At 45.3% G+C, this 26,630-nt stretch overlaps 1 protein-coding gene across 3 annotated transcripts in view; it reads left to right on the top strand.

Annotated features, from left to right (window-relative positions):
- Positions 1 to 26,630, top strand: part of XRCC6 (X-ray repair cross complementing 6) — a 473,622-nt gene that overhangs the window by 364,293 nt on the left and 82,699 nt on the right. For all 3 annotated transcript variants that reach the window (XM_069652767.1, XM_069652769.1, XM_069652768.1), the window contains 2 exons: positions 7,255 to 7,423; positions 7,583 to 7,744. In XM_069652767.1, the coding sequence (XP_069508868.1) occupies positions 7,255 to 7,423; positions 7,583 to 7,744 (331 nt within the window). The remainder of the gene's footprint in view (positions 1 to 7,254; positions 7,424 to 7,582; positions 7,745 to 26,630) is intronic.

Consider the following 26,630-nt stretch of genomic DNA (forward strand, 5'->3'; position numbering starts at 1 on the left):
CCTTTTCACAATTGACGGAATTGTGAAGGTCAATTGTAACATCCCCCCACCCAATGCAAACACCCCCAAAACCATATATATATATATATATATGTCAATTGTGACACTTTAAAATCAGACAATTGTAAACGAACAATTTGGGTAATACCGGAATTTGAGGAGTTCATTCCTGTGGACAAGCTGGATTATTTTAAGGCTGGTTTGTCAGACGCCAGAGTCCTGGCGCAAGATATCTTTGAGGCTGCAGTGCACCATGTCGACACCTCGGCTTGGGGCCTCATGCTGGCCGTGGACACGTCTCGTCAGGCTTGGCTTCACGCCACAAAGTTTTCCAAGGAGGTGCAGGATAAAGTTCTGGACCTGCCCTTTGACGGCAAACAACTGTTCCATTTGTCAACGGACGTAGAGCTGACTAAAACTAAGGCCAGCACCCAGACAGCTAAGTCAATGTCCGTTCTGGTGAAACCTCCTTTCAGGGCTCAGAGAACGCCCTCGCAGCCTCGGCCCTCCTCTAGTTTTCGAGGGTTTCTAGATCGAAAGACACACAGAGTCAATCCTCCAGCTGGAAACTCCCGTCGGCGTCAGCAGCGAGGCCCGCTAAATGAGGTTTTTCAGCGCTCGCTTGAGACCCCGGTGGGAGGACGCATTGCGTCTCACTGGGAGACGTGGCAGACCATCACCGAGGATCGGTGGGTCTTGACCGTTGCTCGGGCGGGCTTCCGCTTGCCCCTTCCCCCTGCCCCACCCTTCAATCCTCCCTTCCAGCAGTCGGGGATGCCCTCCCTCAGAGCTGAAGTCCAGAAACTTCAGTTTCTCAGGGCGGTGGAACCCGTTCCCCTAGGGGAGCGAGGGGAGGGCTTCTACTCCCATCTGTTTACGGTGCCCAAACCCACATAGGCTGGCCTGCACACCATCCTAGACCTTTCCCAGTTCAACCTTTCTCTTCCCCAAGCGAAATTCAAGATGATCACCCACTGTCAGATAAAGTCCTCTCTACAGAAGGGCGACTGGCTCAGCGTGGTGGACCTTCACGATGCTTATATGCATATCCTCATTTGGAGCCCGCATCGGAAATACCTACGTTTTCCATGGGGAAGGAGCATTTCCAGTTTCGTGTGCTCCAGTTTGGTCTCGGCGCTTTGTGTCTTTACGAAGATGTCGGTCATCGAAGCTTATCTTTATCTTCGGCTACAGGGTATCCATGTGTATCTGTCCAGTCCTTGTCCCCTGAAAGCCTCGAGCAACCTTCCGTCTCACCTCCAGCTCCTGTTTCACCTTGGGCTGTCAGTGAACTGGCGGAAATCCTCCATTACTGTCTCTCAGGACTTGATTTTCCTGGGTTTTCGTTGGAACACTATTGATTGCAAGGTATACCTAACTGGGGACAGAATGGCGGATCTGTTTGCCACGTGTCAGGTGTTTATGCAGTTAGAGAGCATGTCGGCCTGGTGGTTTCAGAGGCTTCTGGGCCTCATGGCTTTGTGTGCGCTGGCTCTTCCTCTTGCTCGTCTCAAGATGAGGAAGACGCAGATGACTCTTCGGAGCTCATGGCTTCAGGCAGTGGATCCAGATTCCAAAATGATACTCGTTCCATCGTTCATGAGGACAGAACTCTTGTGGTGGTTGTCTCTCAGCAATCTGTCGTTGGGCGCTCCCTTCCAGGTCCCTTGCCCGCAATTGACTGTCACAACAGACTCCTCCCTTTTGGGTTGGGGGGGCGACGCTAGATCATCTTCAAGTTTCAGATTTCTGATCGCCACAGGACAGACCGCTTCATATAAATTATCTGGAGCTTCTGGCTATCTTCCTGGTGCTGAAAGCATTCAAACCAGGTATTGTCAACAGTGTGGTCCGTGTCCGCACGGACAATGCAGTGTCCATGTTCTGTATCAACAAGCAGGGGGGTACCAAATCTCCTCCTCTTGTGGATCTTGCCATTCAGATCTGGGAAAGGGCAATTAAGCATGGTATCTGGCTGGTAGCAGTTCACACCCCGGGCCAGCTGAATGTCACTGTGGATGCCCTCTGCCGATGGGTAATTGTCAACTACAAGTGGGAATGGAACACAGAGATCTTCTCGGACATTTTTCGCTGTTGGGGCACTCCAGAAGTGGACCTCTTTGCAACATCTATAAACAAGCTTCCCCTGTATGCCTCCAGGAACGAGCTCGGAGCCTCTTCAGTCGGGGATGCTCTTGAAATTCCATGGCACAATATGAAGGCCTACGCCTTTCCGCCTCTTCCTGTGATCCATCGGGTGATTTGCAAGCTGAGGAACACAGTGAATTGCTGCCTGCTGTTCATACCCCTTGGTGGCCAGCCAGGTTCTGGTTTTCGGAGCTTCAGCATCTATCAGTGTGCCCGCCGCTCAAGCTTCCACAGGTTCCCGACCTGCTTCACCAGAGCGATCAACAACTGTGGCACCCCTCCCCACAATCGTTTAACTTGGCGGCTTGGTGCCTGAGTTCATATCCTTAGAGCGTTTCAACTTATCCGTGGATAACATGCGCATTATTCAAGCGGCCAGGAAGCCCTCAACAAGATCTCGGTATAAAAGTAAATGGCTGCATTTCTGTCACTGGTGTTTGGCGAGGCAGCTAGACCCCAGGGAGGCTACTATCAACATGGTCCTGTCTTTTGTCACACATTTGGCAGAGTCTGGCATCCATGTCTTGTCCTGCTGGACATATTTATCGGCTGTTGCCGCTTATTTGTCCACTGACCAGTGTTCCTTTTCACCATCTAATCCAGTTATTAAAAGACACTTTGCGGGCCTGATGCATCCTCCTGTTCGTAATCTGCATCCAAGGTGGGATTTGAATGTGGTCCTTACGGCCTTGTGTCATAAGCCTTTTGAGTCCATGGCTACAGTCGATTTTAAGTACCTTTCCTGGAAAGCGTCCTTTTTGATTGCTGTGACTTCGGCAAGGCGTGTAAGTGAGCTTCAGGCCTTGTCGGTTGAGCATCCATTCCTTACTTTTCATAAAGATAAGGTTGTCCTGCGAACGAATCCTGCCTTCCTTCCTAAGGTGGTCTCTGATTTTCATCTGAATCAGTCAATTTCATTGTCTGTATTCCTCCCAGACCCAGCCTCAGAGGCCGAAACGGTTCTGGACTGCTTGGATGTTAGAAGAGCCCTTAAGTTCTATCTGGACAGAACATCTGAGCTCAGGCACTCCTCACAGCTTTTCGTGACCTTCGGAAATCCGCAAGGAAAGCCGGCCTTGAAAGCGACCATCTCCCGGTGGATCGCTGCCTGTATTTCAAAGGCGTATACCATTCAGGGTCTTCGGGCCCCAAAGGGAATTCATGCTCATCTTGTGCGGGGCAAGGCGGCTGCAGTTGCCTTCCATAAATATGTACCCTGGGAGACCATCGCGAAAGCTGCTACGTGGGCCTCCCCATCGACTTTTTGTAAGCATTACTGTCTGGATCTGAGCTCCAGGGCTGATGCTCATTCCGGTCAAGCTGTGCTTAAGAACCTGTTTCAGTAAGGAGTTTCCATCCCCCCTAACTCCTGTGAGGAGTGCTTGGGAATCTCCCATAAGTTTGGAGGAAAGGGGACGGGACGTAGGAGTATAATAAAGTTACTCACTGTAGTGACTAGTTTTACCTTACTCCTAGTCCATAGTCCCCTTTCCTCCTTACGCCCGCCCGCCGTCCCCTCTAAAAACGTTCCTCTGTGATTGCTTAAAGGTCATAGACCTGGCGATAGAAAAGGACTGATGGCGGATGCGCTGGGCGGAGGTAAGGAGGTTGCGGTTACGGCCGTGTGCGGTACCGCGCGTAAAAAGAGAAGGACACGTTTTTGAAAATGTTGATGCTTTTTACAAAGTGCTCCGGTCCCGTCCCACAGGACAGAGGAATGTCGATAAGTATGGAGGAAAGGGGACTATGGACTAGGAGTAAGGTAGTCACTACGGTGAGTAACTTTATTATTTATTTATTCGCATTTGTTATACATTTTACTGTCTATCGGCATCCTCATGTGATGCTAAATGTATACAAGCTTCTACATTGAAAAAGTTGTAACAACAACTAAAATAATTTGCTAATAAAAGAAATAAATAAAAGTTAAAAATCTGGTTTCGATAAAAAATTGCCTGACATGTTTCATTCCTCCATCTTAGAGTTTAAATCTCGGGAACTTCTTCAGGGGCTTGTTAATTGCTTCTACTGAGCTATGATATCTTTTCTATTCATGTTTATCTGAGGCTATTTCTCTGTGCTACTGGGAGCTGTACATTCTAAGGGGCTTCTTTGTACTTGTGCTATTGCACGTTTACATCATACTGACATAAGGTTCACCTATTGCAATCTTTTGTTTTGCTTTGTTATATTCCTAAGTAGGACGTAACCTGTAATTATTTACAACTAGGTATATTATTCCATATTGGTTGGGCCTGCAGTACCACGTATTCTTCAGCTTCTTTGCTGTGTGCCTCTTTTGTCTCTCTGTGGGAAAAACATAGAAATCCTCATTTTATCCTCTGATTCATTCTGTCTGTTTCTTGTGTCTATTATCTTTTTTCTTTTTTCAAAACGTATTGTTCATATCTTAAGTCGTGTTTAGCTGGTATCAGTTCAGTGTTTTCCAATCTGCTTTCTTGCTCAATCTATAGATAAAAATGAGGTCTGCTTCACTAGACTGTGATTTAGATATAATCATTCAGCATGGAGCAAACAGTTTGATGCAATTATGTTCTGCTTTCACTTATCGCCAGGGAGGTCTGTATGTGCTTATTACGGTATGTATCTCGGTTCAGCATTAACTTTAGACGGACCGTTACTCATGATTCTTGTACTGTTCCTACTTCCCCACGGGCGTCTATCTAGGATTAAAGCTCTGTGTTAATTGAATCCTCTAATTAGGATATTGCATTCCTTCAGGGTGGCATTGTTCTTATCGGTCTGTGATTTCACTTACTCAATCTCTTGTGAGGTTGAGATTGACTGCGTGTCACGTTTCATCTACGGCTTCTAGTTCAACCGGTCTGTTACCTCGAATTCTCGTCCGCAGAGTTTGATTTCCCTAAATGACCTGGTCACGTGTCGAGGGGAGATTTCTGAGCACTCAGCCCTTTGACAATTTTCTTTTAAATCTACATTTGGCTCTCCGCCACCTAATGTGGAGGCCAGAACGTATTCAGCTTCTCAGATTAATGAAGCCACTATTCAAAATCATGCTTTATTTCAGGTGGTTCTTTTTTACCGAGAATATTGACTTGGTGCAAAAGGAAATTATAGAGTAAAAGCAATCTGTTTCCAGTCCTCTTTTCACATCTAAAACAAATCCTTTATGGGCTACTATCACCCTATCTTTGCTGGATTTTGTTTCTCTTGTATGTTCTTTAAATCAGACTACTTATTCTGATGATACCATAACGGCACCCTTTCTAGAAGATCTTCCTATGGAAGCCCTTTCTCCTTTAAGTTTTTTTCCCCCAATAAGCTAAATGTAGGTTTAATTTCTCCACCTTCTAAAAAAGAAAAGCCTTATTGAATCGATTCATCCTATGTAATTCTAGACCATATGCCAGCCGCTCTTTCTCCAGCAGTTTCCATTCAACTCCCTGCACATATAGATAACCATCAGATCTCAGCACTCTGGTTTTCACCAAATTCACAGCATTGAGACCTCTACTCTTCAGATTGCAAATGACATCCTTGGGTTAATTAATGATGGTAGTGCCTGTCCGTTCGTGTTACGCAACCACTCCATGGCTTTTAACATAGTGGTGTATGAGGCACCTCTGAATATTTTACCTCCTTGAGTGTTGAGTTGTTTCAATCATTTTTCTCTTGCAGATATTAAGCTGTCCAAATGGGTTATTTCCACTTTCTCTCCTGCCCGTGCGATATGGGGTACCTCAAGGGTTCACGCTGTTGCCTATTTTAGTCCGTTTGAACATATGGAGCGACAAGACGGTTTTGTGGCCGGACATGGAGTGGGCATCCTCCTATAAACAGATGAAACCCAATTGTACCTCAGAATGTCCACCTTTGCGGATGTCTATCGCCTGAAGGTATGTCTGGATGGTATCGATTCCTGGGTGATGGCTGCCAATCACCCAGGATTGCCAAGTTTAACTCAACAAAAACAGAGCTTCTTCTCTAATGGAAGAAAGTATGTTTTGTTCCAGATCTGACTGCCCATCAGCGATAAGAATGGTATTTCCCCTTCACTTTTCTCTTCTGCGCGTTGTCTCAGTTTTTGTTAGATAGTAAACCCTTTATGAAAACCCATGCAGCCAAGAAAACTCAATCTGCGCGCACTGTCGAATTGCATTACTCTGTCAAATAAAACCCTTTATCTTTGGAATGTTTTCATTAAATTGTACAGGCCTTTATACTGTTACACATTGACGCAAGCAACACTTTTCTCCTAGGTTTCCGTAAATGCGTTTGAGACCTTTGCAGCAGTATCTAAGGAAGATTTAAAACTGCCACTGGCACAGGAAGGTTGGGCCATATTATAGCAATCTTACATACACGAGACTGGCTGCTTTTGATGCCAGAATTCATCTTAAGGTCTGCTGGATTGTGTTTAGTGTTAATAGACTTTTTTAATACATTATATCTCTGAAATTGTCGGTTTCTCTGATGGAGACTATGAAACTAGAAACAAGCCATTAGCAGATCTTAATTTTTTTTTAAAAAAGACATTTACTTCAAAGCAAGCCTTTTTGGTTGCTAGTCCTTGATTTTGGAATCTTTTGCCATTATGTTTGTTTGGCTCCTCTTCTCATTTATTGGCAAAAATTGGAAACATTTATTTCCACTTAATATCTTTTTGCTTTTTCTTTTCTCTTCTGTATTTTTTATTTCCATTAACTTTTCTTGATCTATTTTAACATACTGTTTGAAATTGTTTTGCATAAATGTACTATGTATTGTGAAAATTGAATTATCTTTCTAACGCATGATCAAATTCTTATAAAAACACATAAATAAAAGCATGTGGGAAATTAGACTGGGTAGGCCACACAATTCTGATCTGCCACAGCCAACGTATATAGAGTTGTATGATTTTGCTGACTCCTACTTTTTGTATTCCTTTTCTTTCTTTCCCTCCTTTGTGTACCTCATTCCACTTAACCCTTCTCCACCACTCCATGTTCTGACCCTACTTGAATGGTTCCTGGACTCTGCTGCTGCCGCCTTTATCCCCTCACTTGGCTATCCGGATTCCCTAACGTGGCCTCCTGGATCCTATCACTGGCATCCTGGATCCCTTGCTGGTGTGACTCTTAGACTTACGGAAACCGTCAGATAGTGATGGAAAAGGAGGAGACAGAGGAGTTGAAGAAATTTGATGACCCCAGTCTGGTGCTGATTGGATTCAAGCCCCTGTCACTGCTTAAGAAGCATCACTTTGTCAAGCCGGCCCAGTTCATATACCCAGAGGAATCCCTCATCAGTGGTGAGAACGAGGGGTTTTGCCGTTGAGAGGTTTCATTGGATGCTGCTGATCTCTGACTGATGTATATTGACAGAGGATGTGGGTAGGTGGTGGGGGTGGGGGTCTGCTGGTTTGCTTGAGATTTGACATCTCTTCTGATCCTCCTTTGTCTTCTCATAGGCAGCACAACCTTGTTCATTGCTCTGCTAACTAAATGCCTGGAGAAGAAAGTGATGATGCTGTGCCGTTACACCCCCCGCCGGAATACCCCCCCTCGCTTTGTGGTGCTGATCCCACAAGAAGAAGAGCTGGATGACCAGAACATGCAGATATCTCCCTCAGGTATATCTAAGATGGGGACAGAAGGCTTGTGAGTTGACCTTTGGGGCAGGAAAAGGCTGGGTCTGGAGCCCCAATTTAAGCAGTTGGTTAAAAGGAACATGTTTTGGTTGACATTCTTTTTTCACTGAATAAAGGCCCCCTTCATGTGAGGAAAAGCTCCTTCCAGAAAAGGCACAGTGTGAATGGGCAATGAAAGTAAATGGTTGTCTCAAGCTGTTGGCATGCTTCAGCCGTCCTGCATCTCCATCTTTCCTACTCTATAAACTCCAAATGTTCAACTAACCGATTGCCACTGTTGACCAGCAGCGCTAGTTTTGCAGCATGAGTTACTGTTATATCTGGTTCCCCTCTCTCCAAATTCTTAGGATATTTATACTTATGGTACCAAAATCAGAGCATTTGTTACAAAGCATTGGAAAAACAGTCGACGCCTGTGCTCTAGCAGGCCCCACATTCCTCCAGGCCCTGCATCACTCATGCACGTAGCAGCTCCCATAATTCGGACTCTTCTCTCTACTATTCTCATAGGAGGCTACTTGCTGAGCTGTGTTTCTTCAATAAGCAACACAATCAAATTCTATATACGTTGTCCTTCTTGTAGGAATTCTATTTTTTCTCCTTTTCAACTGGTTGTTTGGTAAGCCTCAATGGATTGTTTCAAACAATATTGGGGTGACCTTTGCATGTTTTCTGATGTGGATTGCACAGTCCGTATCTCCAGTGCCTTGGCCCCTTTGTCATTGATTTGGGTGTGCATTTTGAATCCTTTCAGTTCATGCCCCCTAAGAGCAGGCTTCACTCTTATGTGTAGTATCTTCAGCGTCCCAATTCCATGGACCTTCCAGGAGTTTTACACATGGAAGACAATGAGTATATTATATGATTTTGAGGAAATTAAACTTTTCCTACTTGTTCACACTGGCCCACTGTGAGTTAAACACCACTTGTATATATGACCTTTTAACTTCAGAAAGTGAATTGATAAGATTCTAGACCAGCTTTATTAGTCCCTGCATGGATTTAGAACTTTCACCCAGCTTCAGATTAGTCACATTTGATTATGCCAGTATTTAAGACAACCTTGGTTGTAGAATTCTTGGCATTGATTTGTTATAAATATAGCTTAATAAACCTCTCTCCTGCATGTTACTTTTCATTATAGTGCCTGCCCTATATAATACATACCTGCATGCAAACGTTATCTGGCAATATACGTCATCAGGCATGTAAAGTGTATCTGGCATGTAGGGTTGTTAAAATTATATACACTTTGATGGGGCATGTTCCCAATCGCGTGAATCGAAAAACTAGGTGTTACACATTAACGCCTTTCTTTAAACCTTTTTTTCCCTGATCAGGGGGATTTTCATGTTTTGAGGCAAAGTGGGAGCTCTGAGCTGACTGCCTGTCATTTCCTCCGCCCTGCACTTACCTGTTGGGAGGTAGACCTGCCCATGCACTTACCTGTTGCCTCCCCAACGGCCACCTCTGGCATTTCCTCCCCTAGGGTACCCTAATAGCACTTACCCCCTTCCCCTTTCTCTTCACTGCACTTGCAGACTCTAAATGTCACAAGGCCTAGTAGGACTGTTTTTTCCCATCTATTTATTCTTTGCTCTTTTCCAGTATTTTACTCTCTTGCTCCTTTCCCCTGTGCTTTGTGGCGCTTTGAAACCCGGTATACGGGCCATATCAATATCCAATAAATAAAATAAATGAAATAAAATCCCTGCTCCGCTTTAAAACACATGGTTTAACGCCACCAATACATTTTCATACTAGTGCTAAGCCAGTGGACTCCTATGGAATACGCCAGTTTTTTTTTTCCACCAAATACAAGGACTTCCATAAGAATCCACTTTAAATGCTGCCTTTTGTTAATTGTGGAAGGCATTTACACTTTTTTCCAGCACGCAGTGAAAAGCAAAATGTGTAAAGGTGATTATTCTGACAATTTTTCCACTTTTGTTTTAGCCACCTGATGGAAATTATTAAAGTGGCACTGCAAATGTATTTGGTCCCCTTGGTGCATTGTCATCTTTGACTGTATATTCCAATTTTTAGTTGGGAAATAAACACAGGTTTTTGATTTAAAAAAAAAAGCAATTTTTTTAACCTGAACCATTTCTCTTTGGAGTAGTTCAAGCATTAATTGAGCTTCTGTCTATATTTTAACAATGGCGCCATTACAAAGGATTTACCTCACAGTTATCAAGTGTTCTCCATGTAAACCATTACTATGAAAAATAGGCCAGGTAGCCAGAATCTACAATGTAGTTTCAATCTTGTAGCTTTGAAAAACAAATCTTTTGCATATACTTTATTTAGCTATTCGTGAAAACTCTTCATCTATAAGCTTTCTACTTTTTCTAAAAAATATATCTTCTCAAGGTAATTTGACAAAAATGGGATTCCAATGCATAAGCATGCATGTAAAGCGTAAGGCTTCCTTCGTGTTTAGCAACATGTCTGCCTGTTTATTTTGAGCGTTAGACAGTGTGCAATCCTATTCACTTATTCAAAAATCTATCCTAAACTGAATGTAATTAAAAAGCTTAGCCAATGAGCCTAATCAGTACTCAAAATCACTTAATCAATTGTGTGTCAGTGTTTATTACACCTTCATACAATCAGTTATGACATAATCTATTTAGTTCTTGTAAACCTTGTAAGGTCTCTGCATTCCCTCATGCTGCCCATTCAATCCAAACAACATGAATATTCGCAAAAAGGGCAAGTTTCTTTTAGCAGATACATTAACCCAGTATTTCTTGTCAGCGCTCATCTCCTGCTACATCTCCCTGCCCTTAGGCCCCAGTTCCTGGCCCTCCTGCCCTCTCCTGTCCAGTAGCATCTCTTTGTTGAAGCCGGTCACAGCTTCTCTTTCTATTACTTTATGTAAACAAAAGCATAGGTTTATATACATTTTTCCATAGAGCTTCACCAGTCAGCTGGTAACAGCTGAGCAGTAGGCAAATGTGCACTTTGCTTCTGCTGACTTAGCCTAAATAAGAGTCAGAGGTGCTCATTCCAAGTGTGGTGGTCCGGAAACAAGGGTGCCTGTAAGCTTACCGGCACCCTTGTTTCCGGACCGTCACAATACGGGTCTGCCTGCAGGGACTGTTGTGCCCGGCAGGGTCAGACCTGCCAGGCGCAAATGCCCCTGCAGGCAGACTTTTCACGGAAGCACCGGCACTATTAGCAACTATGCTGGTGCTTCCATCTTCCCACTCCCATGGAGTCCTGTGGGACTCCACCAGAATGGGGAGTTACCAAGCCCGCCGCTGGGGCTTGTAATGTCCAGGTTGAACCGGGAAGTATGGCAGCAGATACGGTCTTTCCGGGTCGGCGGCAACCCGCCGGTACCATTGATCCAAAGGGTCTTAATGTTAACTATTCGGTGAAAAGAAATGTGGCATATTATTGTGCTTTAATTCAAAATCCTTGCCCTAAAGACCCTCCTCCCTTTGATAAGGGTGCACAGAAATGTCGTTTATAGGACTAGTGCATGTGCCAGCAAGATATAGTGACATTTGGATTACAATATAGATTAACAGTTGTCAAGAACACGCCGGTTTTAAAATTAAATACAAGGCAAACCTGCTTGCTGCAGTGTGCACTATGGAAATAAGCTTTCGAATCGATTGTGTCCTCACATGTATTCTCTTCATCTTTGATATTCAAGTCTGCTTGCAGCTTGCTTTGGAATATTTTTTTCATAAAGACGGGTGCTGTGCGGTGTCGAGTCGTGTCCCTCGACGGCCTCCGTCCTGTCTTCGGCCGTGATGTCGACGCTGGTATAAGTAGCATGTGAGGCGACCGTTCCCTCAGTTCCATTTTTTACGCATGTTAGCGAGCTTCGAAGCGATATCGCCCCAGCGTATTTCAATCTTTGACAATGTCCTCGACACTTAAGACCGGTTTTAAGTGGTTTGCTGATTGTGGGGCAAAAATGTCCATAACTGACCCGCACAAAGTCTGTTTGTTTTGCTTGGGGGCAGACCACAAAGTCGATGACTGCGGGTCTTGCCAATCTATGACAGTGTCAGGTCCAATCTTGTATCTTCCTGCAGGAGTGATGCTGGCCCACCAGACCCCCCCAAGTTTGCCCGCCTAACAGTCTCTCAGCAGATAACACTACCAAGCTGGCAAACCCAAGGGGAATTGGAGAACAAAACAAAGACAGATCTTCACGGAACTGCACTGATGCCCTCTGGTACTGGATTGTGGATTGCTCGCCTCAGTGTCTGTGAAATCTAGGAAAGAAAATTACATATGTTGATTTATCTGATAAATATGTTTACTTTTTCTTTTACTATAATTTACTGTCTATTTTTCCTAAAATACATGTTGCCTATGCTTTTATGCTGATAGGCTTTCTTTACAGATGATGTTGAGCTGATACTTTTGTAGAACTTGAATGACTTCTAAAAAGTCAGCTGAAATCCTGAACTGAATTGTCTTTGACTAAAAATAATTTATAATGCTTCAAGCTGAAAAGTCTGTGCACTCTTCTTTTTAAAACAACTCTGCTGAAAATCTGTAGACTTGTGTGCACTCAATACGAAAACTGTTGTACTGTATAAATCTGTACTTGAGTTTGATGCTCCTCTTCTAGTCACACGAACCGCGCTTCTTATCGACGTAGAAAAATGACCTAACGCGCTTTTATCCGATTCTTGCTTGTTTACAGTGAACCACGCTTTCACTGTCGCTTTATTTTCTTGATCGAGGAACCGCGCATCATCCGGCACTTGCTTGTAGATAAACGAACCGCGCACAGCTTCCGAAAAGAAAAGACGTGTAAGCGACCGCGCGTAATGAACGTAAGGTTCCTTACTCTAACCTTACCAATAACGGCAAAAGCGAGATTAAGATACGCTCGCACACGGAACTAGTAATAGCTTAAATACCAGTACAGCCCGAACATAATTGTACTAGTAAAGAAAAATATATTTTCTTTTTAAATAACCGCGCGAGGGTTAGTAGATACTTCGCGCAAGTGAAAACTTAAAAAAACACAAAAATATATATACACGCAATAAACAGATATCAGATAATAAACTAATTCAATTCTGATAATGAAAAATTCAGTCTTTTCAGTATTTCTTTAAAAAAAACAATTTCCTTCTTCAAAAATAAGGCAAATAAAAGCTTCACTCGATTTCATAAGTCTTAAAAGAGTGAATCACTTAGCTTGCTTCATCTGTATCTTCACTGCTTTCTCTGCTCCTTGTAAAGTCTTGAATTCAATGACTTTTCTTCTGAAACTTTTGGGAATCTTTTTAAAACTCATCTAATATCAGCTAACTATAAATATTTTTAAAATATACTCTAGAGCTAAGTAGACTGCGACCTGCCACAAAGACAGCTAAAATGAAAGGCAGTTGGAAACTCAGAGCAACATTCCAAATTACCTCATAACTATTTAAACCAATCAGTGCTGCAGAAAAAACTCTCCATCTTGCTTTGGGGGGAGTCAAGATTCCTGAATGTACATTAAGGAATATTTATACTAGTTCAATTGTCAATCCAAACATAACCCAAACATCACACCTCTAAGTAATCTACATTCAAAAGGTTTTCTGATGCTAATGATGAATTCTTAATTAAGTAATGTAAATGTGTAAGTCTATTTAATTTACCTTGGAATTGTAATGGTATGTCTTTTAAGGTTATGAACACTTGAAACGCTAGAAATGTACCATGGAATCCTGACACAGTCAAGGCCTTGCGTGAGAGGAAGGGGAAACTCGAAGCAGGTAGGCCCTCTCCTAAATGCCCTTCCATTATCCTCAGAAAAATAAAATCTTCTGATGATTCCAGGGACCTGTCTCCAGAGAAAAAGCACTCCAGACATCAGAGGGGATCAAGGTCGAGGTCTCGACGCTCATCGTCCTCTTCACACAAGAAAAGCAAGAAGTAACGCCATAGATCTTCGTCGTTGTCTTCTTCCTCCTCGCTTGACAGGAAGGTCTCCTTTCCGAGTAATTCCTCTACTACCACAGAATGGGAGAATTTCCATTTGAAAATGCTAGATATTTTTCAGAGCGCGGCTCCTCCGAGTGCCCCTGTGAAGGAGTCGAAGTCTTCCGGTCCATCCGCGTCTCTGAAGACCAGTAGGGCACCCGATGTGTCTCCTTCTCACGTGCCTAAGAGCCCGGGAAGAGAGGTTCCTTGGAATAAGTCAAAGGAGTCTTCCTCAACGGGTAGAGTTAAGTCACTGACCTCTTCGAAAGTGAAAGGCTCTGGTGCCTCGACACCTGTATTGAGGCATTCACCTAAGCTGGCTAAGCCGTTGAGGCCTTCGCCTAAGCTGACTAAGCCAACAAGACATTCACCTAAACCAAAGTCCTCAACGCAAACGTTAGCCTCAACGCCTTTGGTACCTCTGAGGTTTTTGAAGCCTCTGATCAAACCTTTGAAGAACTTTAAACCCTTACGAAGGCTGGAATTCTTCTGGTCCATGGGTTCAATCCTCTTCGAGGAGTCGAGGAGGAGGAGGATGTTCCCTTTGGGTACGAGTATGGAACTCCCAATGTACTAGAGGCCAGTAGTTTGGGGACATCTCCTGAGACGGACTTTGTAAATCCAGAGGTGTCGGGTTACTCCGACCCATCATATAGGTCAGTAATGAGTAAGGTTTGAGAGTATATTGGTTGGGCTAAAGCAGCTGCCATAATAGAGAGAGATGACCTTACAGACCTACTCGACAGTGGGCCAATGATTGAAGCGATACTGCCATTCCATACCGCATTGAGGGTAAGGATCATGGAAAATTGGCTTAAGCCGAATTCCATTCTGCCAGTGAACAAAACCCTGGCAAATATAAATCTCCCATCGATCCTTCTTTTCTAACAAAGCACCCAACACCAGAGATTCTGGTGGTTCAAGCCGCTACATCTCCCTCTAGAGCTTCAGAATACCCTTCTGCCCCAGCAGACAAGGATGATAGGAAGATATATGACCTTGGAAAAGAGGATGTTTAGTGTGGGCAGCATGGCCCTTAGGTCTGCCAATGCCACCAGTCCCCTCGTCAAGTACACTTATACCCTATAGGGAGTCGCCACTTTGGCAGCAGAACACAGGCGAGAAGAGAGAAGGGTTCTTAGACCTAATCCAGGATGGCAAGTAAGCCATGAGACAATCACTGCAATCCAGCCTCAACACAGTTGACTCAGTGAGCAGGGCAATGGCAGCCAGCATGTTGCTAAGACATTTGATGTGGCTGAGAAAATCAGACTTTGCGCCGGATGTCCAGGTACGCTTGTTGGACATGCCTTTTGATGGTGCCTAGTTGTTCAGAGAGAGAGCTGATGACAGCTTGGAAAAGCTGCAAGCTTCTAGGGCAGCAGCAAAATCTCTGGGGGCGGCAATCCGTCAACCTTCCCAATCTTCTGGACAGAGATGGCGAGTGCACCGTTTATGTTTCTATTCTTCAGTCTCAAGGAGGAGAGGACAATATTCTCACAGAGGTCAGAGAAGGACTCCACGTGGGTCTAAGGGTAGAGGAGGAAAGACTCCCCATGCAGCTTCTTCCGCCTTGCCCTCCGTTGCAGCTCGATCACCAAAACCTCTGACTCCCTTACCCACAAGACTGTGGTTGGAGGCCGACTTTCAGTGCATCTTCAGAATTGGCGGGGCATAACCTCGGATGCACAGGCGGTACAAACAGTGGCCTACGGTTACTGCCTCCCATTCTTAACAAAACCCCCGGATTGCCCCCAGAGAGGCCGATCTATGCTAGATCCCGGAAATTATTACTCTCTTGGAGAAAGATGCGATTAGGACCTGCAGCAGAGAGGAATCTGGGTTGGTACTTTATTTCCTGATCCACAAGAAGGACAGAGGAGTGCGACCCTTCTTTGACTTGAGATGCTTGAAGACGTTCCTCAGGAAGGACAAGTTGAAGATGGTAACTCTTTCGCAGATCCTTCAGGCCCTTCGACTCCAGGATTGGTTAGTGTCATTGGGCCTTGAGGATGCTTACCTTCACGTGTCCATCCAACAGAAGCACAGAAAGTTGGCGGTTCTCATTATCAGTTTCGGGTCCTGCCATTCAGGCTCACCTCCACCCCTAGGGTCTTCACCAGGCTTATGGCAGTTGTGGCAGCAAGTCTAAGGAAGGAGGGCATTCACATCTATCCCCATGTGGGCGACTGGTTGCAGATCTTCTTTTCCGTAACAGGCTCAGAGGCACCTCAGTCGCACTTACCACTTCCTCCACGAGCTGGGCTTCTCCCTGAATTTTAAGAATTCCCACTTGACACCATCACAGAACCTTCAATTTATTGGGGCAGTCCTGGATTCGGCCTCGGGAAAATCCTCAACACCCGAGTTGAGGGCTCATCCTCACGCGCAGATGGTCCAGAAATGTCAGAGTGCCCAACATCCCCCGGTCTTCGACTTCCTAAGGTTGCTCGGCCTCATGCCATTCTGAATTTCTCTGGTACCAGAAGCCTAGCTGAGAATGAGATGCCTTCCGTGGGCTCTCAGATCCCAGTGGCCTCAATTCTCCGGCAGAATGACAGACCTACTTCAGGTCTCGAAAAAGGGTTGCAGGATCTCCTGTGGTGAGACTGCTGAGAGAATATAATGAGAGGAAAACCCTTTTGGCAACCATGGCCGGAGATAATTGTGACAGACGCCTCCCTTACGGGATGGGGAGCACACGTGAAATATCTTTCAACCAGCAGAAACTGGTCTCTGTCCGAGTCCAGACTTCACATCAACCTGTTAGAGCTGAGAGCAATCGGACTAGTGCTGATGGCCTTTCTGCCCTTGGTACGGGTGAAGAGTGTTCTCATAATGATGGACAACACAGTGGCCATTCACTACCTCAACAACAGAGGGGGCGTGGAGTCCCTGCCCCTTTGCAGAGAGACAATGGAGGGCTGGGTCTGGGCACTAAAAGAAGGAATCTCTTCTGGCAGTTCATCTACCCGGGAAAGAAAACACAGCAGCGGATGCTCTGAGCAGGCAGAGCATGATCTCCCACAAATGGGAGTTAGCTCGGGAAGTTCTTCTGGAGGTCTTCGCCCTTTGGGGAACCCCTTAAGTGCATCTGTTTGCGACCAGTATCATTCGGAGGTGTGAGCAGCTGTGCTCCAGGTAATTTCCTGAAAGAGGAGCTCTAGGAGACACGTTTGTGATGGACTGGGAATGTCCAATTCTGTACGCGTTTCCACCATTCCCTGTCATTCCTCATGTCATCAGGATGTTGAGAAAGTTCGAGAAATCCATGATCCTGATTGCTCCGGATTGGGCCAGCAGAACATAGTACCCCTAGAAATGGCCATCTGCCCTCCAATTCGTCTTCCCTAAAGAGAGGACTTGCTCTTACAAGAGGGGGGTCTCCTTCATCCAGAACCTAGTACTCTGAACCTTCACGCCTGGTTTCTGAGAGGGTGAGATGCAAAAATTTGGACCGTCCAAAGGATATGGTGGAGGTGTTGCTTTCAGCCAAAATGCCAGCAATAAAATCTCAGTACAGCTGCCGTTGAAACAAGTTTCGCAGTTGGTGCACGGGTAAAAAATGTGACCCTTTTGCGTGTAAAGTTTCTACGGTTCTTTCTTTTTTACTCTATTTAGCCCATTCAGGACTACAAGTAACCACAATCAAGGGCTATTTGGCAGCACTTTCAATTTTTAAAAGATCACCTGATGAAGGATCTTTTTTTAAGGTTCAGATTGTGATAGAATTCTTAAAAGGTTTGACAACCCTGTTTGAAATGGTTTTTTTCATTGTGCTGACCTGGGATTTGAACCAAGTGTTAAGGTAGCTAATGGGAGCTCCTTTCGAGCCCTTACATTCGTGCCCCCTAAGGATGCTAACACTCAAAACTGTTTTCTTGTTGGCTATTACATCAGCCCACAGGGTGAGTGAGGTGCAGACCCTGTAATCAAAACCACCTTTTTCAAGGACAAAGTAGTGTTGAGGGTGCATTCATCTTTTCTTCCTAAAGTGGTGTCTGAGTTCCACCTAGCACAAAGAATAGTATTACTGACTTTTTATCCACCACCTCATCCTTCCAAAGAAAAGGAGAGGCTTCACCAGCCAGACCCAAGAAGGGCATTAAGTTACTATATTTCAAGGATGGCAAATACGGACAGGATTAACAACTTTTTGTGGGTTATTCAGGGCATAGATTAGGTTTGGCTGTCGCAAAGCAAACTATGTTTTACTGGATAGTTATGTGCATTACTAAATGCTACTCTCTAGCAGGCAAGGACTTGCCCGATGGTTTGTGGGCACATTCCACTAGAGGAGTGGCTGCTTCTTTGGCTCTGGAAAGAGGGTGCCCGTGCAGGACATCTGCAAGGCGGCTACTTAGTCGTCTCTTCATGCCTTTAGCAGATTCTACTGCTTAGACTCTGTCAGAGGAGGAGGCCAAATTTGGAAAAGCTGTTATCCACAGCATCAATAAATAGCAATTCTTAGCACCCACCTCGTCATACAGATTGCTATGGGAGTGTATCAAAGATGAGGAATACGTAGGAGGACACAATCTATTCGAAGAAAAAGTTAGTTACCCATGTTAACCTTCTTTCGACTGGTTGTTCCTCCCACTTATTCCTAATCGCCCCTCCCATCCTTCCCATCTTACTTAACAAGAATGTCTGTGTTACACCTTCTTCTCTCGGAACGCCAGAGTCGTCTCTGCATGGTTTACCAAAGATAAAGAAAAAACTAGAAATGAGGCAACAATCACTGCGCGTGGTACATATACCAGCGTCAACGTCATGGCCGAAGATAGCACGTAGGCTGTCGAGGGCTACGACTCAATACTGCATGGCGCCCATCTCTATAAAATAACATCTGAAGCAAGCTGCAAGCAGACTTGAATATCAAAGATGAGGAATACGTGGGTGGAACATCCTGTCGAAAGAAAGTTACCACGGGTAAGTAACTTGTTCTTCTGGACTATCAAACAGTAAGAATTGTTCCTCACTGATGTAGTAATTTCCTAATATCAAAAATTGTGACAAAAATGTCTTTGCCATTTGCCTTCCTAGCCTTGTAAGCATGTGGCACTGTGTGTTTTCAGTAGTACCTTGTAGTCCGTAATAGATCCATAACATGCACTCAAGAGTGTGTGCTTGGGATTTGTAACACAGCTTATTGTAACAGAATGTTCCATTTTACATCAAGGAAGCACTTCATTTAGGAGCTTCAATTCCAAAGCACAAAGCAATGCATTGTATTCGTTTGCATAGTATTTAGAAACCAGTGTCACAGATGGCACAGAAAATACTCTGGGACAGTTCTAAGGTCTTTATTGAACTTCTTGTGGGGCCTAGGGCCTTCCCTCTCTCTCTCTATCACTTTCCCTTCGAACTTCCTCCCTATCCGAGGCATCTGCAAACCCAGTTAGTGCTATTGATGGTTGTCCCCTACTGTCTAAGGTTTAGCTTATTCTAATTATCCCTAAAAGCAGGTTCACTAACTCCCTCAGGGACTTTCTAACTTTCCCTACTCTAATGGGAATGAGTCATGTGTTGCAAGTGCTCTGTAAGATTTACCTGGATCCATGCATGACCACTGTTACTATACCCTTCTACTTTACCTGCCTCCTCTCCCCCGCGCACCAATCTTCTGACCCTTCGATATTTTGCTTCTCCTATCTCCTGCCTCCACCCATTGATAACTCTTCCCCTTTCTCATCCCACACTGCTACTGCCACGTCTCCCACTACTACTACTCCTTCTCCCCCCACACTACTACACCTCCACGCCACATTACTACTCCTCTCCTACCACTGCTCAATCACCCTCCTTTGTCTCTTTACCAACCTTCTCACATTCAAACCTAACACTACCCCTTTCTACAGACTCCTCACACACACACACACACAACTGCAGAACCACTATCACTCCTAAACCAATGCCTCCCCTGATCCAAAACTCTTCCCCAAAAGCTGCAGCTCCCTCCTTCCTCATGCTGCTCCCTTGATCACCGTCCTCCTCCTCTGACCTCACCCGATACACCCACAACTTCCAGTTTCCTGTCCCTGGGTGCTGGTTGCCCAGTTGGCCCTAACCAATCTTCTTTCCCCGACCAGGGCGTGTATGTGCAGGGAAAAGTTTTAAAAGGGGGCTTAGCCCCATCCACTTCATCCACACAGGTTTATCGCCCTGCAGATTTGGCAGTGCTGGAAAAACTGCATGACAGTTCGTGGTTTGAAGCCATTTGTGGTGTACCCAGATGGTAAGTCCTGGGATGGTTCTTACAACAGCCCTTTTGAGTCCATGGTGGTCTAGTGGATTGCCTGTTTGTGGCGGGTTTGCCAGCAAACTTTGCCGATCCTGCTCTGTGGGTTTCTGCTTTCGGCTGCTGCACAGCATCAGTCTGCGTATCTCTTGTGCTAATTCTTGGGTCCCGCGGCTTCTCTTCTCACTCTTTCATGCCATCATCTGAAATTAGAAAAGTACAATGGTGAGTTTATGCATTTGAATGGAAGGCTGTAGTTATGATTGTGCACACATACAGATTGGGAAAACAGGAATTGGGACTCCCTCTGGATAATAGGGATGTCACAGTATTTATTTTATGACGGTATGATAACCAACCTTGTGAAATGATGGTATACCGCGGTTATCACCACAGTAGCGCGCATGTTTAATCGCCCAGCCACTGATAGTTTAAAGGGATTACTACTATACTTTGGGTGGGTGTCCTATAATATTAATTGCTTGTGCCAGCTTTTGCTGTAGTGTCTTCCGCAAAAGTTTGCAATTAAAGTCTGCGCATATAAAATGAATGGCAGATTTTCATACACTACTGTATTATATTATGTGCATTGGGGTTGTAAGGTCAGCTGTCTTCCGTATTTATTATGGATTTGAAGTTGACTGCACCTCTTTTTCTTTAAATGTTCTTTCTGGGAGCTATCGTTTTTATATGCCCTCAATGTGTGCAATATTCACGAACTCTGAATCTATGTTGCGCTGATATAGTACAGCAGATCTATCATCTTAAACCATCTTTAAGCAGTTTAGGCAGCTAGCTTATCTGCAACACTCATAGTGCTATATTCTCTTAAAATATGAGTTTTCTGTGCTGCATGTGACTGTAAGCAGCATCCACTCTTGACTCCTCATCACCAAGGTAAAGAGGCCCTGCACCCCAGCTACAACAAAAGTAAGTATTCAGAACGAAGAAAGTAGTACAGACAGTGGCACAATGACCATTGGGCAAATGGGGCTTTAGTCCCCCTCCCCCCTTCCCCTGAAATTGTGAGCTATGTCGATTTAACCTGGCTCTCCAACAGGACCATTGATAGGCAGGATTGAAACGGACCATAAACTGAGCTTTGGCTGTATTGTTAACAAAGGCCATAGATTACTAATCTAAAGTAGTTTGTTCTTAGCAACTGCGTTCCAACACATACATTTTTAGGCAATTGAAATGGTGAATGGGATGTTAGCACTTGCATATAAGGGGAGTGATTGCAAGGGTAGGAGGGTGCAGGACACAGCTCATTCTTACAATAGTCCTTACGTGTCTGGTTTCCGACATGAAGGGGAGAGTTAAATTAGAGTAAAATTAAATAAACATGCAACTTCACTCCAGTCTCTGAAGTTGGATTTGGGTTGTAATTTCAGCGTGAAAAACCGGGGCTGAAATTTTAAAATCCGAAAATTTGGCATGTCCCTATCCCCACTAGCCACCATCCCTATACCCCATTAAATAACCCTAGAATACCCCCTTTTACATGCGTTCGCCAACCACCGTCCTGCTTCTCCCTGCGATGTCAGTTCCGTCTCCCCGATATGGGCGGCAACTGACGCTGCAGGGTCCTTTCCTTTTTTTAAAATTGTTTTTATTTATTGTCCCCTGCTTTCCATGTAATGGAAGCGGGGGCCAACCCCGAACACATAATGTCGTAAAAAGGGTGTGGGGGACCTCCTCTCTTGTTCGACATTATGCGATTTTGGTATTTTAGAACTGGCCAAATTCGAAAAAATTGTCCCTTTTGCCATTTTAATTCGAAATATTTGCCCATTTCTTCTGAAAGTTAGCACCTCTCCCAACATTGGTTAGCTCCAACCCGAAGATTGTCTAGTGGACCCCCGGCGTACAGGTATTGGCATTAACCATGTCAGTCAGGCAGACATGCCACTGCTAAGACCACTCGGAATTGACATTTCCTGGCAATCAGTCACACTGCCTCTCGAAGGGGGCCACTGAAGGGAACATGCACAACATTTAACATTTTGTGTGCATGTTCAGTCACATATACCCCTTTCAAATCGTGGACTTGTAATGTGTTACCTGAAATGTGTGTAAAGAGCCAGGAGTCACAGAGAATCACCCACCCTCGTTGCACCACTTATTTTGTACAGTTTTAAATGATTTTCTGGAATGAAGTCTGTTTCAAGGTGTCAGAAGGTTAACGCCTTACCCAGCATTTTATTTTCTGTCTGGTGTATTTGAATGATCATGGAGTGGGCCAGCGCTAATGACACAAGCAGTTGGACCTCTTAAATCGTACCCACCCCATTGAGCATTTAGTAAGTACACAGGCAGCACTTTACATTAGGGAGAGACATTAGCAATTTTAACAGTCTGATGCATGCTACTAAAGTTCCCTTCAGGGCCGGCTGAAGATCTGTGAGGGACCATTTCAACATCATGATTGCCTTTACTTAGAGTGGAAAACAGTCTGAGGCACGCTGGGGTGCATGGAGATTAAGAAATCCAGCCGGTGGTTAATAGCCGCCAATTATCATGAGAAAGCCGGCAGGGACCTGAAACACTAAATGCCCACTGAAAGGCTATACATCCTTCTCGGTCAGCAAGTGGCTGATGTGGTGAAACCGGTGTTAAAAGGCAACGAGGTGATGACACCGAAGGAAGGGACGGCTGGAAAGGCTTCAGAAAACAGCCTGTAAGTGAGCTCTGCAAAGCGCACATTTAAAGCCCAAGAACGAAAGTAATCTAGAAAGGAATATATGGCTGTGTTCTAAGTCTGCCTACTGGCAACATTGGGCAGTTGCTAGCCCCCACCCCCTGAGGCTCGAGACCTCTTAACAAAGAAAGGCAGAAAGGCCCCGACACTGTCCCCGGTTGCCTTTGCTGCACTTTGGAAATGAAAAAGCTGCAGGGACATGACAGGAAAGGGCCCACACAGACAGACGTGACAATTCATGTGTATGGGTCAAGAAACTTTCAACACAGTTTAAAACGACGTACCCACCCCAAATCTCCTCTTACCTTCAGTGCTTCTGCTTGAGTTCAGTGCGTGTGCCCGACTCATTTTTAGGTCTGCTGTCACCTGACCATAACCTACTCTGCTACTGTGCACTAATATTATGGATGCAGGCTATAATCATGAGGTATTGGCAGCCAGGTAGGGTATGGTCCAGTCGTAGTTTGACAACCATAAGACTGGACTGCCCTTTGCACAGCCAGCGCAGCCCAAGCAGCCAGGCCCCCAGAGGTGCCATTGTCAAGAGCTGTTGAAATGTTTGCTGCAAATGCAGGACAAAATAGTTACATTAGGCTAGTTAGGAGGGGGTTACTGAGCACTGGGCCTGCCGGCTGCTCTCCAATGAAATAAACACATGCACACTTTAAACTTTCCTTTCCCTGAATAAACATGAGGCTTACAGCCATTCTTCTCCATCCCATGATACCGTCTCATGAAGGCCCTTAGGCCTTCCAAGGAAGTGCAATTTACATAACTTGCTCAGGTATTTGATCTGATTCTGGCTTTCTGAACTCATTTTTAGATCTTGTGGAGCAAAATTTTATAAAAAGGAACATGTTAAGAAAAGAAAACACCACACTTTCAGTTTTCAGCCCATTCATTTTCCCATAGAGAAAAAGTGCAGTTTTTTTAACAGCCGCAGCATGAAAAGCGCTGTGCAGGTTTGTACCAAATAAGAAACAACTTTAGTGCAAAGCGTGGACTTAAATTCCTTGACTGGTTTGGGGTAAATCCATCCAGTCGTTTTTTAAATATTCGACAGAGAACGGGCTGTCTCTGTGCCTTAAAACCTTTGTATCAGTCTTGGTGCTTGGCAGCAGAGAGGCTATTAACTTTTGACTTGCTGGATGCATTTAGAAGACATTTGGCAAGGACCACCCAAAACTGGCATTTTTGGAAACAATTAGTTAAAAAATTAAAGTTCTCCAGCATGGGGTCTAGCATGGATTCACATGCTCATGAATATTCCCTGTTGTCAGGCCGGGAATCCTCAGTACAAAAGAAAGCAGTCTTGCTTTAAAGCTTGGAAACTGCCTTTCTCCCATTAACCAATCTGTAATGCCTTGCTTATCTTGGGGGATGGGGGGGTGATATTTATCTGAAGGGAGCCCACCACGTATAGCAGGCGGGGTAGTAGTGTCATTTGGATTGCAGCACTGCGTGCAAACCAGGATTTATTATTTTTTTTGGAACAATTTTTATTATTTTAAACAAACACTCCAAACATTATCAATATTAGAAACATTACATTATAAGATGCTCTCTACCGTCCTCCCCCCTCCCCATTAACTCGAGCCATCATAACCGTGCCATCCACCTGAACATAATCAGGTGTCACATTTATCGTCAGCTCATCCAAGTCTTCTGTTTCTTGTGAGGCCTGTTGGGGGTTTGCCATCAATGTCACCAATTGTCTCCAGGCTATCAGGGGACCTACCTCTTCTTCCCCCACCTCTAGTGACTGCTTCATACCAGGCTGTAGTTTCTGCCTCAGCCCACTGCAGGAGGTCTGGCCACCACATCTCTACTCTAGGCCAGTGGACCGCTTTCCAGCACATTGCGATTCTGCGCTTGGCCAAGATATAAGCCAGGTCCTTCATCTTGCTAATATGCTTTAGATTACGTGGCCTTGGAAAGCTCCCAAGCATACATGCCCATGCAGACCCCACATCAAGCGCCACCCCACTGCTGGCCATTTTTGTTTTCAGTTCTACCCAGAATCTATTCACTTCGGGGCAAGCCCAGAACATATGCAGCAGCCCAGCCTCCTCCTCCCCGCACCTGGGGCATCTTTGTATAGCTGAGCCACCAAACCTGGCTATACTACCGGGGGTCAAATATGCTCTGTGGGTGACATATAGTTGGATCTGCTGAAGTCTCGCATTTCGGGACACTTTCTTGTGGTACCTTTGGGCTCTATCCCATTGTCCATCCGACAGGGGTTCCCCCACCTCCTCCTCCCAGTCATGTCTCAGTTGAATCAACTCTTTCCCCGCCTTTGTGCTCAATAGCTTGTATATCCGAGATATTTCGTGCCCGCCCACTGAGCCATCGTACATCATTTCCATGGTGGCATCAGGTTCTTCTGCAAGTACTGTTTCAGGCCATCTTTCCCTCACCCGCTTCATAATCCTGGAGTAAGTAAGATAGTGGCCATTATGCACCCCGGTCTCCTCAATTAATCTCTGAAATCCTAATGCTTCCCCCTCCTGCCATATATCTCCAAGGGTGGCCAGGCCCACCGGTTACCAGTATCTGCGGACTCCTTTCATCTTCTGTGAGTCTCCCCCACATAACACCACCAACGGGACCTGCTGAGAGAGCGGGTCTGGGTCACCTACAGTTCGCCATGCTCTATGCCAAACCTCCCAGCCCAGCACCAACAGGCTCCCCATCTCCGCCACTTTCGCTTTGTGCAGCCACACTGTCTCTCTTTAAGGAAGTATGGGGCAGACACACCCTGCAGAAGCCTGGCTTCCGCAGAATCATCTTCGGACAACCACCTAGCCACATATAGCAGCTGTCCCGCCAAGTAATACAATTCAAAGTTTGGCAGGTTTATACCCCCCTTGTCACACAGATTTTGTAATTTCCAGAGGGCCACCCTGTTCCTAGAACTGTGCCATATGAAGCCCCTGCACAAGCCATGAAGTCTGACAAAGAAACGTTTGGGGATCAGGTATGGGATATTTACAAAGAAGTGTAGAAGTCTGGGCAAAACCACCATTTTGAGCAAAGCTGCTCTTCCCATCATGGCGAGGGGCAATCTGGACCAAAACACCACGCTATTCTTAATACCGTCAACTGCTTTCTCTGTGTTGTATGTGTGCTCTACCTCTATCTTGTGGTATATGTTTATGCCTAGGTATCAAAACGACTCGGTCTGCCAGGGTATCTGCAGAATGGGCAGTCTTTCTGGTGGAATATTCTTTTATCTCCCCAGGGGGAACACGCTGGACTTCCCCGGGTTCACTGATATACCCAAGAGGGTGGCGTAGCGTTCCATCACCTCCAACACATATTGCAGGTTCTCTTCCGGGAAGCGCAGGTAGAGAAGCATACAGCGATATCAAGTGCGTGCTTCCTGCCGTGCGGATCCCCACCTCACCGTATTGTTGCCTAAAGCAAATTGCCAACGGCTCCAACGCAAGTATGTATAACATGGGCGACCAGGGGCATCTCTGTCTGGTCCCCCTACTTAGTCGACATTTATCAGAGATTATGGCACCGGTTTTCACCCTTGCCATCGGGGAGCTGTATAACATCTTGACCCATCTCATATACCCCGGCCCTACCCCAAACCCTTTCAGGGTCGCCATCAACCATGGTCACCTTACTGAGTCGAAGGTCTTGACCGCGTCCAGCGACACAATGGACAACTCACCCGGGTCCTCCTCTGTTTGATCAATAATATGATGTAGCCTCCTGTGATGTCTGTGATGTTTCTGCCGGGGACATAGCCTGTTTGGTCTGGGTGTATCAATTTGCCAGTTACTCGCTTAAGCCTGTTGGCAAGCACCACTGTGAGTATTTAGCTATCTTGATTGAGCATCGATAGGGGCCTGTAGGACCCACAGTCCTCCTGCGGCTTGCCCTGTTTCAAGAGCGGGATGATCACCGCTTCTCGAAGGGATTCTGGCAGCTCCCCCTGTTCGTAAACCTCAGTGAGCATA

The sequence above is a fragment of the Ambystoma mexicanum genome, chromosome 3p, assembly GCF_040938575.1.
Source record: "Ambystoma mexicanum isolate Mex_15411 chromosome 3p, UKY_AmexF1_1, whole genome shotgun sequence".
Lineage (NCBI taxonomy): Eukaryota > Metazoa > Chordata > Amphibia > Caudata > Ambystomatidae > Ambystoma > Ambystoma mexicanum.